Genomic DNA, 13,289 nt, shown 5'->3' with positions numbered 1-13,289 from the left:
CTCTACGCGTGCCATCAGGGATGGCGAAAAGAGAATCCATCTTTCGGAAAGTGGCCGTACTAGCCAGGGAGATCCTCACTGCTCTGACGAGGTTCAGACTGTTCAACGATCGCTCCAGAGGATGAGTCGGAGCTGGACAAAAAGGAAGGTAGAACGATGTCCTCGTTGAGGTGGAAAGGTGAAAACCACCTCGGGAAGGAAGGAAGGAAGGCGGAGGCATGAGGACCACCTTGTCCTGGTGGAAAATCAATAAAGGAGGTCGGCAAGAAATGGCTGCCAACTCGGAAACGCGGCGGATCGAAGTGATGGCCACAAGAAAAGCCAACTTCCGAGATAGGACAGGTAAACTCCGTGAGAGGCTCAAAGGGGGGAACCCCTAAGAACGTCCAGCACAAGCTTTAAATCCCATGAATCCAAAGAGGCCCTATACGGAGGGACAGTGTGGGCTACTCCTTGAAGGAAGGTCTTAACCTGTGGCTGAGATGATAACGTCTTCTGAAAGGGAAGAAGAGCGCAGAAACCTGGCCCTTTAGGGAACTAAGAGCGAAGCCCGAATCCAGTCCTGCTTGAAGAAAAGTCAAAAGGAAAGGCAGGTAAAACTGCCCCCAGCCTGAAAGGGACATGTGAAAAGCGGTTAGACTCGCACCAACGAAAGTAAGCCTTCCAGGTACGATAGTCGATCCTGGAAGACGAAGGCTTCCTAGCCTGGATTATAGTGTGAATCATCCGGGCCGAAAGGCCGGACGCTCTTAGAACTGTGGTGTCCACAGCCACGCCGTTAAACTGAGCGACCGATAATTCGGGTGGCAGATCGGACCCTGAGACAGCAGATCGGGTCTGTCTGGAAGGCACCAGGGGGCATCCGCGAGAAGAATGACGATCTCCGCAAACCAAGAACTCCTGGGCCAATCCGGGGCGATCAGAATGACCGGCACCCCTTCCGCCTTGATCTTTTCCAACAGCTTGGAAAGCAAGGGAAGGGGTGGGAACCGATAGGGGAGCACAAACAGCGACCAAGGAATGGCCAGAGCGACAACACCACTGCGAGAGGATCGCGGGACCTTGGGACGACCCGAGGGGCCTCCCCGTTCAATCGGAACGCCGTGAGGTCCACTTCCGGAGTCCCCCATCGAAGAGCAATCCGATGGGAGACCTCCTGTAGTAAGGACCATTCCCCTGCCGCGAGGCCCTCGCGGCAGAGGAAGTCGGCGGCCTAAATGTCCATGTTGGGGAAATGCACTGCGGATCTCACCAGGACCGTTGCCTCTGCCCAAAGGAGGATCCTGGAAACCTCGGTCGAGGCCAGAGAACTCAGAGTCCACCCCTGGTGGTTGACATATGCCACTGCTGTGGCATTGTCTGTCTGTATTCAAATTGGCAGGCTCCTGAGAATCCTTACCCAGTGAAGAAAAGACAAAGATGATCCGGAACTCGAGGACATTGATCAGCAGAGAGAACTCCTGCGCCGACCAACAACCCTGAAAAAAAAAAAACAGGTGACAAAGCCCCGCGCTTCAGCCGAGCAGGCAGGCGTCCTTTGTCACCACCTGCTAGAGAACTGGAAGGAAGGATCTGCTCTGAAGGATCTGCTCAGGGATATGAGAAGTGACCTCGGCCACCAGTCGAGGAACCGTTTGACCTGGGAAGAAAGTCGGATCGGACGATGCAGGGAGAAGACAGACCTGTCCCCCTGTGATAGAATAGCCTGCTGAAGAAGTCTTGAATGAAATGGGCGAAGGGAAATCGCTTCCGATGTTGCACCCAACCTCCCCAGGACCTTCATGGCCCATCGGAAAGGAGGGAAGCCGAGAACCCTGGAGCAAGCGAACTTGCCGACGAAGGAGGGATATCTTGTCTTCGGGAAGGAAGACTCTGGTCCGACAAGCATCGAAGAACATGCCCAGAAATACGGGGCGCTGAGAAAGAACAAGACGGGACTTCTTCCTATTGACGAGCCACCCGCTAGTGTCGGGGAAGATGGATAGACTTTCGGGAGCCTGAAACCGAAATCCTGAGCCTCCATGGAAGTGATTACTGAATGAGGGGATTCCATCCTGAAGTGTCTCAGATGAAAGTTCTTGTTCAGCAATTTGAGATCCAGACTGGGACGAACCTTGTCGTCCCTTTTTCGGTACAAAGAGATTCGAGAGAAGCCTGTGAACCGTTCCTGTTCTAGGGCGGGAACGATTACCGCGGATTTAAGGAGGGAAACAATGGCTGTAAAGAAAACCTGGGACTAGAGCGGGATCTCTTGGAGGTCGGGATTCGAAGAAACGATCCCGGGGCCGTGAAATGGATCTATTTTGTATCCAGAGGATACAAGTTCCCTGACCCATGCGTCCTCTACTGAGGAGACCCAGACATCCCTGAGGAAGAGGAGACGGCTGCCCAGCCTGGGAAACGGCCTGGGGTCTAGTCGTGAGGCATGCCTAGGTGGATCTTCCAGTCGTAGACCTGGAGACTCCACCTTAGAAGTAGCGGGAACGCCAGGAGGAGTGAATCCGAAGGATGCCTTCTTCTCTTAATATGCCTGTGGCCTCTGCTGTTGCGAAGAGGAATCTGATGCCGCGAAACGACGAAAAAGGCCAAAAAGACCGAAGTTGCCGCCTAAGGGGATGGAGGGAGGTCTGGAGAAGGGAACTGGTGCCGCCAGCGGGGTCCTTAATAATTTGGTCCAGCTTGGCCCCGTAAGGGACCTCTTTGATGACTCTTGAGCCAAACGGTGCGACGGCAGGCAACATTACTGGGCGCCTGAGCGGCAGAAGACGCGACCTCCAGGGAACAAATTATACCCCGGCGTGAGCAATCTGGGTGGCAAGTTCCGCCAGCCAGTCTGGTGGAGCTCCGGCTTGAATGCCCCAATGAAGTTGTTTAGCCCCTTCGGATACAGACTTCGAAACCCAAGTGGAAGCAAAGGCCGGGCATAGGGATGATACGGCAGCTTCGAAAGCAGACTTTGCGAAGGATTCCATGATCCTATCGATGGAATCTTTCAGAGCCGCCCCACCGGACAGCGTGAGGACTGTGTTGGTGGCAAGTCTAGCAGCCGGCGGATCCACAGAGGGAGAGGTCTTTCTGTATCGCCTCTCATTCCAGTTGGGAATGAGATCCGGAGGAAAGAGATATGAGACTCCAAGATGCCTGCCTCTTTGAAAACGTCTGGTCGTATTCTCTCTTTCTCTGGCCAGAAGCTCCTCGAATTCAGGATGAGGAGCGAATACCTCGTGAGGTAGTTTAGACCGTCTAAACGAAACCGCCTGATCTGCGGGTTCCTTAGAGGAATCTTTGATGCCACAGGTCTGATTGGTCGCTCCAATGAGGATTTGAACCATATCCCTCATGCTAGCGATTTGGTTCGAATCCGGCCCCAACTTAGGCGAGGCTTTCTCTGATGCGCCTTCGGAGGATGACTCGAGGGGGAAGGACCATGGGGAAGTCGACCACAGAGAAGGACCGTGGGGCGAGATGGACCGAGAAGAGAACTCAGACCGGCGTTCCTGTCTGGATCTTTCGCGGCCTGTATTGGAAGTCTCGGACGGAGCTTCTTGCGACCCGCTGGCTACTACGGAAGTCTGCAGGGGCAACCGATCGAGCACGGACACAAGGGTCTGGGACTCCCATGTGAGATCAGCTACTGATAGAGACAGAGAGGAGGCCCAGCCTGGGGTGGGGACTTCGCTCTGAGGCGGAGCAGCAGGGGGGTCCTGGGCGGTGAGCATAATGTGGGTTGCTGCAGGCCTGCATGAGGGAAGCTTGCGGATACAAGAGGGACACGGAAAGTGTTTCGCTAAGGCACAGGAAAAAGTAGGAGGACGGGAGCGACCTCCCTTAAAATTAGACCGAACGGGCCCCTGAGGAAAATATCAGAAGGTTAGAGGGGAGAGTGTCAGTCTGCGGTGCAGAGCTACTCACGGCAGGCGCTGCGGTTTCCAGATGGAAGGCTGCACGGCTTGGAAGATGCTCCTCAGGAACGATAGCCCCTAGGAGAACAGGCAGTCACATCTGGGGCACCCTCTTGTCCGAAACTTGCTGCAGGCCTGAAGAACAGCAGAGGGGAGATGCGAGGACGCCGGAAATTCGTGGTCATAAGCTGCAAAGAAAACGTTCCTGGTGCGTGGGGAGGGGTGGGCGGTGCTAACCGCCAGGCCAGGAGCACCAAGATGGTGCCGGTGGGCGGAGCTCATCGATGATTGTCGGGCGGGAGAAAAGCCCGCCCGAGGGAAAGAAAGTGGGAGGAGTCACGGCACCGGAAGTAGGCCCCGGTAGAAGCCGGGGCCTAAATTTGAGGCCGGCGGCTGCCGGAAAGGGCCGCAGCGGTGGGAGAAGCGCGGACGCTGGGAAAAGCGGCGCAGCCGCCGCGACAAGAGGCACAGTGCAGCCGGAGGAGAAAGCCGTGTCAGAAAGGGATCTGCGGCCGCAAGAGGAAAGCGGCGCAGCTACCTGTAAGGCCGCCGTGCTGGGACAGAAACAGTGCGGCCGCAGGGGGAAGCGGCGCGGCTGCCTACACAGCCGCCGCGCCGGGCCAAACACAGTGCGGCCGGGGGGAAAAGGCAGCACAGTCGCCTGCAAGGCCACCGCGCCAGAGAACAGAACGGCCTCCGAAGGAAGCAGCGCGGCCGCCACACGAATGGAGCGACAACCCCCGCCCCACGTGTCCCCGGCGGCCAATACACATGGAAGAGACAGGAAAACGCCGACCAGGCCAAGGCAGCCTGGAAGAAAAATCCCAAGGGACCCCAAACGACCACCCCGGAACTGAGGAGGGACCCAGAGGCACTTTGAGGGTAGGGTATGAAGGGATACTCACCTAAAACATCCGTCCTTACTAACCTCAATCCGGGGAAAATATCAGACGTCCAGGGAGCTGATGGACGTCCTCGTCTCCTCCAACCGACAGGCTCTGGTGGGCGACGGAGCTAGGACCGGACTTCTAAGCACGCTTGTGTGCTAGGATCTTGGTCCTGCTGTGGTATCTATGATGATACGGGGTGGCAGTACACACCGTACTCATAGTCCGTATTGTGGGATTACAGGTGTGACTGTTCACCCTGTATCCCTCTGGAAAATCTGAAAAGGAACGACGCACATTGAGGTAGATAAGGGTCTAATGAAAGACCCGTGTCCACAGGGCCGGCTCCAGGTTTTTGAGGGCCCCGGGCGAAAGAGTCTCAGTGGGCCCCCCCTTTAACACATACCACGATTCATGATGCACAGATACAGCAGCGAAATATAGGTATAGTACAATGCCAGATTTCACTTCTTACATGAGCGATAGCTATTGTAAATTTTACAATACCACACAGCAGAGGGGCTTTATATAAGTCAACCCCTTATATGCCAATTATGCGAGAGTGATGCGCCAGCCTTGCATTGCCTCACCCGAAACGTCTGTTTTTCTATGCAGCTGCACACTCCTGTCCAAAGAACGGGCGGCTGTGCAGGGTGAAGTGATGCGAGATTCTCGCAAGTATATATACTACTATATATAGTATAATTCAGCTCCATAGTGGTATAATGCACCCCCAAGTGTAAGACCGGGGTCCCACGAGTGAGGATTCTCTCATGTGAGAGAATCGGCTCAATTATGCCACTGACACTCGGCTCAAACTCTCATCCGAGTGTCATCTGATTCTCTTGCATGAGATAATCGGAGCATATTGCGAAGACAGGGAACTTAATTTCTCCATCTTCTCCACTGTCTGAGGCCATGTTTGTCGGACTGCACTCAGATGACAGCTGAGTGCAGCCTGACGTTTCGCACGCATCCATAGGTTTCAATGGGTCCGTGTAATCCAAATTCCAGAGCCACTCGCAGCGTGCTGCAGATAATTTTTCCACAGATGAATTCGGTCTGTAGAAAAAATTCACAGTTCTGTTCTGCTCTATAGTATAATATTATGCCGAGTGTTATCCGATAAACATCACATAACACTCGGATGGGTAAGGCTAGGGTCACATTGCGTTATGTGACCGCGTTTAACGGACTACGTTACACCGCGGCATAACGCGGTGTAACGTAGTCCGTTAATGCCGCCATTGCCTGTAATGGCGAACGCATCCCTAGCGCACGCCCAATGTGGCGTCATTTGAGTGGGATCTGCGCTAGCGGGATCGGCTAACGCGATCCCATTTGGGACATTGCGTTAGCGCAGTCCGTAGCGCTATACGGACTGCCCTAACGCAATGTGACCCTAGCCTTATACGCTCGTGTGAGCGAGGACTAAGACCCTTTATTCCCCCTGCAGATCTTCTCTCATTAGCCTCTCATGCTAAGTCTGGCCTCAATTACTTTTCTGTAGTACTGTGGAATTTTTTGCATACATTTACCATAGAGTGTGTGTGTGTGTGTGTGTGTGTGTGTGTGTGTGTGTGTGTGTGTGTGTGTGTGTGTGTGTGTGTGTGTGTGTATATATGTATATATGTATATATATATATATATATATATATATATATATATATATATATATATATATATATATATATATATATCACACACACAGTGTGTGGTCATGTTACATAAGATCTCTAGAAGGTGAGCCTATTCAGCAGCTATTGCTTCTGATGAGCCCCCTCAAGAGAACAGAGAAGGATAAGGCTTCTGTGCCCCATCTGCCCCCTGACAGGACACCACAGCTCCATTCTGAAGACTGAAGTTCTCAGATGTAAATGCATTGAATCTTGAGGGGGGGGGGGGGGGGGTGGGTGGGGGGGGGCTGCTGTGTCCTGTCAGGGGGGGAGGTGAAGGGGCACTCAGCTCTGCTAGTTTCATGATACAGACAGGTCAGACTCAGGACATAGCAGCTGCTGTGCTGACTGACGCTGTCAATGAGCACAGTAGACAAACTCACTGAGGGATGGTCGGCTGCAGGGACTGGCCTAGAGCCTGTCAGGACACCATCCATAAACTTAAACCACACAGGCTCAGACATCACTCACCGCCGGGGGAGGGGGGCTGGGGGCTGCGCTGCTCCGTGACTCACTCCTGACTGTACTGTGTGTGACACGGGAGAATACTGGAACTGCACTAAGCCCGCGCTCAGCCGGGATTGGATGCTGGAAAGTCCCGCCCTCCTGTTGCTCAGCACTGGCTGCCTCTCCCAGCTGTCTGTCACAATGACACCTGCTCCCTCCGCACACACAGCGTCTGGTTTGTGAAAATTCTGACCGCCCCTTACACCAGTGTGTGCGCTGTATCCCAGACAGCGTGAGTGGGCTCCCCCGTCTCGCCAGGGCCCCGGCACTTGCCCAGGTGCGCCGGGTGCTGACGCCGGCCCTGCGTGTCCACCTCCTACTGACACTAAGCTAAACTGAATATCCTACTTCCTGTCGGTGGAGTGTACACTGCAGAGGAGGAGCTAACTTTATTTGCATAGTGTCAGCCTCCTAGTGGCAGCAGCATACACCCATGGTTCCGGTGTCCCCCAATGAGAGGCGATAGAGAAATCATACTGACAGATTCCCTTTAATTCTGCTGCAAAAGAGAAGCTTATGGCTGTGTGCACACGATGCGGATTTAGTGCGGATCCGCAGCGTTTTTTTTCCGCGCAGAAACGCTGCAGATCCGCACTGTGATTTACAGTACAATGTAAATCAATGTAAAAAAAAAAAAAAAAGAAGCTGTGCACATGGTGCAGAAAAATCAGTGCGGAATTGCTGCGGATTTCAAAGAAGTGCATGTCACTTCTTTTGTGCGGATCTGCACCGTTTCTGCACCCCTCCATAATAGAAATCCGCATTGGAAAAAACTGCAGAAAATCTGCATCAATTCCACACAAAAAAATGCATAAAATGCAGCTGCAGATTCTGCCAGGAGATGCGGATTTTGTGCAGAAAATTCTGCACCTCTTTTCTTACGTGTGCACATAGCCTATCTGTTGCCAGCTTCAGAAACAACAAACTGTCTGCTCAACGGATAACTGCTCTCAAAATTGATGCACAAACATCAAGTAGCAGACACATCTCAACACCAACTGTCCAAAGGAGACTGCAAGGAGCAGGCCTTTATGGTCAAATAACTGCAAAAAAGCCACTCATGAAGACCGCAAGCAAGAAGAGACTTGTTTGTTCCAAGCAACACAGGGACTGGACATTAGATCAGTGGAAATCTGTTCTGTGCTCTGACAAGTCAAAATTAGAGAGTTTTGGTACTAAATGCCAAGTCTTTGTGAGATACAGAAAAGGTGATCAGATGGTTAGTTTCTACATGTGCGGTGCCCACAGTGTAGTATAGGCAGGGGGAGGGCTTTGCATGTGACCCAGTTAGTAATTTAATCCAAATTATTAAACACGCACTCGCCTAGCATGGCTGCCACAGTATTCTGCAATGACATGCCATCCCATCTGGCTTGCACAGTGTGACGTTCATTTGTGCTGCAACGGGACAACGTCCCAAAACACACCTGGTCTATGTAAGGGCTATGGGAGCAGTAAGAAAAGGGATGGATACTGCTTCAGATGACATGCCCTCCACAGTCATCCAACCTCAACCCAATGGAGAGGATTTGGAATGAGGCAAACAAAGGCAAAGCAGCCAACCAGTGCTCACCACCACTGAACTCCTTCAAGACTGTTAGAAAATGATTCCATGTGGCCAACGGGTGAAACTGCTTGAGAGGACACTAAAAGGTGTGTAAAGCTGTCAAAGTACTTTGAGGTATCTAAGGTTTAAAGCATATTCTGGTTTCTTTCACAAGCGTTTGTCAAATGGTTGTTTCCATGACAGTTCCTTCATGGTTTTGCTGCCTTCAGTCTGAATCTATAAATTGCACATTCCAATAAGAATGAAAAAATACTGCATAAACAGGCGTGTCCACATTTTTACCAGTACTACATGAGCCAGGCAGCCGCCTCCTTCTGCATCCAGTTTGTGTCAGGGGCGCAGATAACTGTACCGGCCATGAAGTTTCACCCCACAGTACACACATTACAACTGGAAGCTGATGAAAGTCTTTTTCCTCTCATCTCTCAAGCGGGAAGTCATTTTGCACTGTCTTAAAGGGTTAAAAACTTAATTTTCATAATATATTTTGAGAAATACTTATAATGCTTCTCACAATACTTAATGCTTTTCCCTAGCAGTTACAAGCTTCTTCATGCTCAGCGCAGCTTCTCCATTGTTATTTTCGGCTGTGTACAGACTACAGTGGCGGCTTTGCATGCACTTCTGAACTTCCCGGTCTCCGTGTGCTGCAGAACCCCCAACCTGGTCACTAGAGAGCAGTCATACAGAGGTCTGGGCACACACCTTAGCCTGGAGTCAACCTGCTCACGTGAACTCCAATATATATGAACAAAACGAGAGCCAACAGCTCTCAAAAAACAAAAGAAAAAAATGTATATACCGTATGTAAAAATACTGCTTACCTGTCCCAAGGCGCTCCAATGCATTCTGTCTCAATAGCCGTGTGATCAGATCTTGAGCATCGACTGGAAGAGACTCTTCACCTCCTGGCCAAACTATATCATCTGGAAATAAAGCATAGTGCACAAACGCACCACAAAGAGTTAAGAAAAAACATAACAAAACTGCAAAAAGAAAAGAACTAACAAGAGGAAGAAAGTGAAGCTGGGAAGTGTTGGTTGGAAGGAGTGGAAATGGAAGACAATAGAGAGGTACTGTGGGAAAGTGGACGAGTAGCTTCATATGCCTTACAATATTATTGTACAGTTTCAATTTATTTTACTTAAATGCATGTATTTTGGGCTAAAAAAATATCTTGCCACTGATATTTATTAAAAACGTCACACTATTTGGCTATTATAGCCTCTGTTACACTGCCTATTGCTGTCTGCAGCAGGAGTTTATGGAGAGTCTGTCAGTCAGACTGCTACTGCTAGGATCTGACATGGAGTTTGTAACTTATCTATGGTAATTTCTTTGGTCCTCAGCTGTTTTATTGCTACAGAGCACATTACAGTTGAATGTGCTGGGAAACCGTGCCTATAAAAGCCATAATATTGTGCAAGGTTTGTTCAGAATTTTTTTTTTTATCGATTTTGCAGAAAAAAAAAAAATACTGTACATATATAATGTGGCATCTCAGAAAAAATGCATCTACTATATAATTGTCTAAGGGTCACTTCCGTCTTTCTGTCTGTCTGTCCTGTCTGTCAGGGATATTCATTGGTCGCGGCCTCTGTCTGTCATGGAATCCAAGTCGCTGATTGGTCTCGCCAGCTGCCTGTCATGGCTGCCGCGACCAATCAGCGACGGCCACAGTCCGATTAGTCCCTCCCTACTCCCCTGCAGTCACTGCCCGGTGCCCGCTCCATACTCCCAGCAGTCACCACTCACACAGGGTTAATGCTAGCGGTAACGGACCGCGTTATGCCGCAGGTAACTCACTCCGTTACCGCCGCTATTAACCCTGTGTGACCAAGTTTTTACTATTGACGCTCCCTATGCAGCGTCAATAGTAAAAAAAAATCTAATGTTAAAAATAATTTTAAAAAAATTAAAAATCGCGACGTCATCCCAGGTCCTTCGCACACAGCATCCCTAGGAACGGAAACCGCCGCGTGCACCGCTGAGAGGCGGGAAGACTCCGGGGGCCATCAGAAGGTGAGTAGATCACTATTTTTTATTTTAATTCTTTTTTTTTTTTAAACAGTGATATGGTGCCCAGTCCGTGGAGGAGAGTCCTCTCCTCCACCCTGGGTACCAACCACACATGATCCACTTACTTCCCGCATGGTGTGCACAGCCCCATGCGGGAAGTAAGCGGATCAATGCACTCCTTTGTGTGCGGAATCCCAGCGATTCCGCAAATTATTGAAAATGCTGCATTTTTTTCCAGAATGCGTTTCCGCTCAGGAAAAATATGCAACATGTGCATACAAAATGCGGATTGCATTCTTTTAATAGGATGCTTAATGTGAGGTTTTTTTTGCGGTTTTATCGCATTTTTATAGCGAAAAAACGCGAAAAAAACGCGAAAAATCCAGAATGTGTGCACACGGCCTAAATAGCGGGAAATCCGCAAAATCAATGAGCATGCTGGGTATTTTTCCGCAATGCGTTTTTATCACAGAAAAATAAGCAGCATGTGCACAAAAATTGTGGAATGCATTCAAAATGATGGGATGCTTAATGTATGTGTTTTTTAAGATTTTTGCAGCGGAAAACCGCCGAAAAAACTCAAAAAATCCGGAACGTGTGCACATACCCTGAGAACGACTCACTGTGTTGCTACAGACAATTTTGCATTTTAAATAATGATTGATAAAACTTTTAAAAATAAAAACAACTAGATGTAAAAGAGGTTACTTAATATTATGTTTTGCCAAAACCTTAAACTCAGAAGTAGCAAAAAAATGAAAATCACTCCTAAAAGAATGTTAGAACATTTTATGGGATGACTTTAAAGAGGATCTTTCCCCAAATTACAGGATGTAATAGTAACTGCAGAGCGGAGCATTTTTTTAAAGTTATTTCGCCTGTCTGTTGCAGAGGTATTACCAAAGTATGTGGAGCCTAATGAGTTTAAAAAAATAAAAAAAAAAGTCCAAGTGGGTGTTATCAGTTTTTGCTTTGGGCGTGTACTACTTCTCCCTGTATGATGCTGACCAATCATAAGCCGGCAGCAACACTCAAAGGTAAAAAGAACACGCCCCCCACCATGGCTTAGAGCTGGTTTCTCAGTGTTTGCCATACTGCAGATCTGTAAAGGCATAACTTTTCTTTTAGTCAAGGTTGGAAGCAAATTTTGTCACCCCCATATACATGTACTGGACTGCAATTTGTCTTAGGTTTAGTTTCTGGTATAGAATGTCCACAGTAAATTGGCAACAAATCAGCCAGACATTAACATAGGACAACATAAGGCCAGAAGTAGCAGCGCTTTGGAGGCAGTGCATGTTTGCTGCATCCAAAGCGCTGCTGTCTATTGAACGCAGGTGAATCCGCCAGTGCTCACTGAACCGTACGGATTTACTGCACCTAATACATTCTATTGGTGAAATTTCTCTCATCTCCGCAAGAGAAATTGACATGCTGCGGTCTGGAAGACGTGCTGCATGTCAGTGCCCACGGGTAGGCCTCGGGCGTCTGTGTACGCATAGTGGACACAGGATTTCTTCACTATGCTGTCACAGCTGGCCGCTGCAGATTGGACGCTGCATAAATAAGCTGCCTCAAACCCGCAGTAATTACTGATTGTGTGCACATACCCTAAAGTCTTAAAGGGGTTTTCCCACGAACAAAGTTAATTTTAAAGCTGATTTTAATCAATACATCTTGAAATAATAATTGTCCACTAGCAAAAGAGATTATACAGACAGGGCAGCAGCCAATTCTTTTTGTGAGAAAACACTTCACTGCCTGTTTTTATTTTTTTTTTAAATGTTTTACCTTAAAGAAAATTATTTGCCATCCGAGGCTGTAATGTCTGTATAAGCTCTTTCTCTCCTCCCCTGCACAGGAGCTGTGGTATGAGCAGACCATGTCCCTGTACGGTCAGACACGGCCATTACACAGTACACAGCAGGGGCACATGTATAAGATTATCTCAGCACAGGAACATTTTTTTAAACACATCCAATTGTGGAACTTCTGTTTATTCCAAGATCTATTGATTAAAATGAACTTTGTTTATGGGATAACCCTTTAAGTAATCTCACAGTTTAAAGCTGGGCAACAATTGGAATCTCTTTTAGCATAGTACAGTGGCAACTGCAAGATTTGCTCCTTTTAATACTATTCAGTGACATTTAGAAACCCACTTCATGAAAGGGGTATTGGCTACTTAACAGGAGAATGAAGGAAGGATTGAAGAAGCTGCAGAACAAAGAGGGGAAGAAGCCATTGAAAGTGCATGGAAAAAAGGGAAAAGTGCAGTAACGCTACACATGGCAAAGTTATAATATAAATCCTTTTAATGCATGATTACCAAAAGTCAGCTTACCACTTATCACCTGTCCAAACAGCTCCTCTGGAGTGTCACCAAAGAATGGAACGCAGCCCACCAAAAATTCATAGAGGATGATGCCCATTGCCCACCAGTCCACAGGCTTTCCATAACCCTGCCGAAGGATTACTTCAGGAGCTATGTATTCAGGAGTCCCACACACCTGACCAAAAGCAACATACATTCAACCTAAACGTTACATAATTCTTAAACGTAGGAGACAATGTTAAATATGTAAAATATAGTTTGTAAATTTTCTTTTCTTTATAATTTACTTCAACCTTTTTCTTAAAGGGGTTGTCTGAGACTTTAACGTAGATGGCCTATCCTTAGGATAGATCATAAATGCCAGATTAGTGGAGGTGCCACACCGGGCCGATCAGC

The 13,289-nt window shown here is 48.8% G+C and overlaps 1 protein-coding gene across 5 annotated transcripts in view; it reads right to left on the bottom strand.

Moving 5' to 3' along the window:
* MAST3 (microtubule associated serine/threonine kinase 3) overlaps positions 1 to 13,289 on the bottom strand; it is a 191,967-nt gene that overhangs the window by 27,827 nt on the left and 150,851 nt on the right. For all 5 annotated transcript variants that reach the window (XM_077272734.1, XM_077272751.1, XM_077272743.1 and 2 more), the window contains 2 exons: positions 12,903 to 13,068; positions 9,364 to 9,465 (listed from right to left, as the gene is read on the bottom strand). In XM_077272734.1, the coding sequence (XP_077128849.1) occupies positions 9,364 to 9,465; positions 12,903 to 13,068 (268 nt within the window). The remainder of the gene's footprint in view (positions 1 to 9,363; positions 9,466 to 12,902; positions 13,069 to 13,289) is intronic.

Source organism: Ranitomeya variabilis, chromosome 1 (genome assembly GCF_051348905.1).
Source record: "Ranitomeya variabilis isolate aRanVar5 chromosome 1, aRanVar5.hap1, whole genome shotgun sequence".
Taxonomy (NCBI): Eukaryota; Metazoa; Chordata; class Amphibia; order Anura; family Dendrobatidae; genus Ranitomeya; species Ranitomeya variabilis.
The sequence above is the reverse complement of the archived record's forward strand: the minus strand, read 5'-3'. Positions and strand labels throughout refer to the sequence as shown.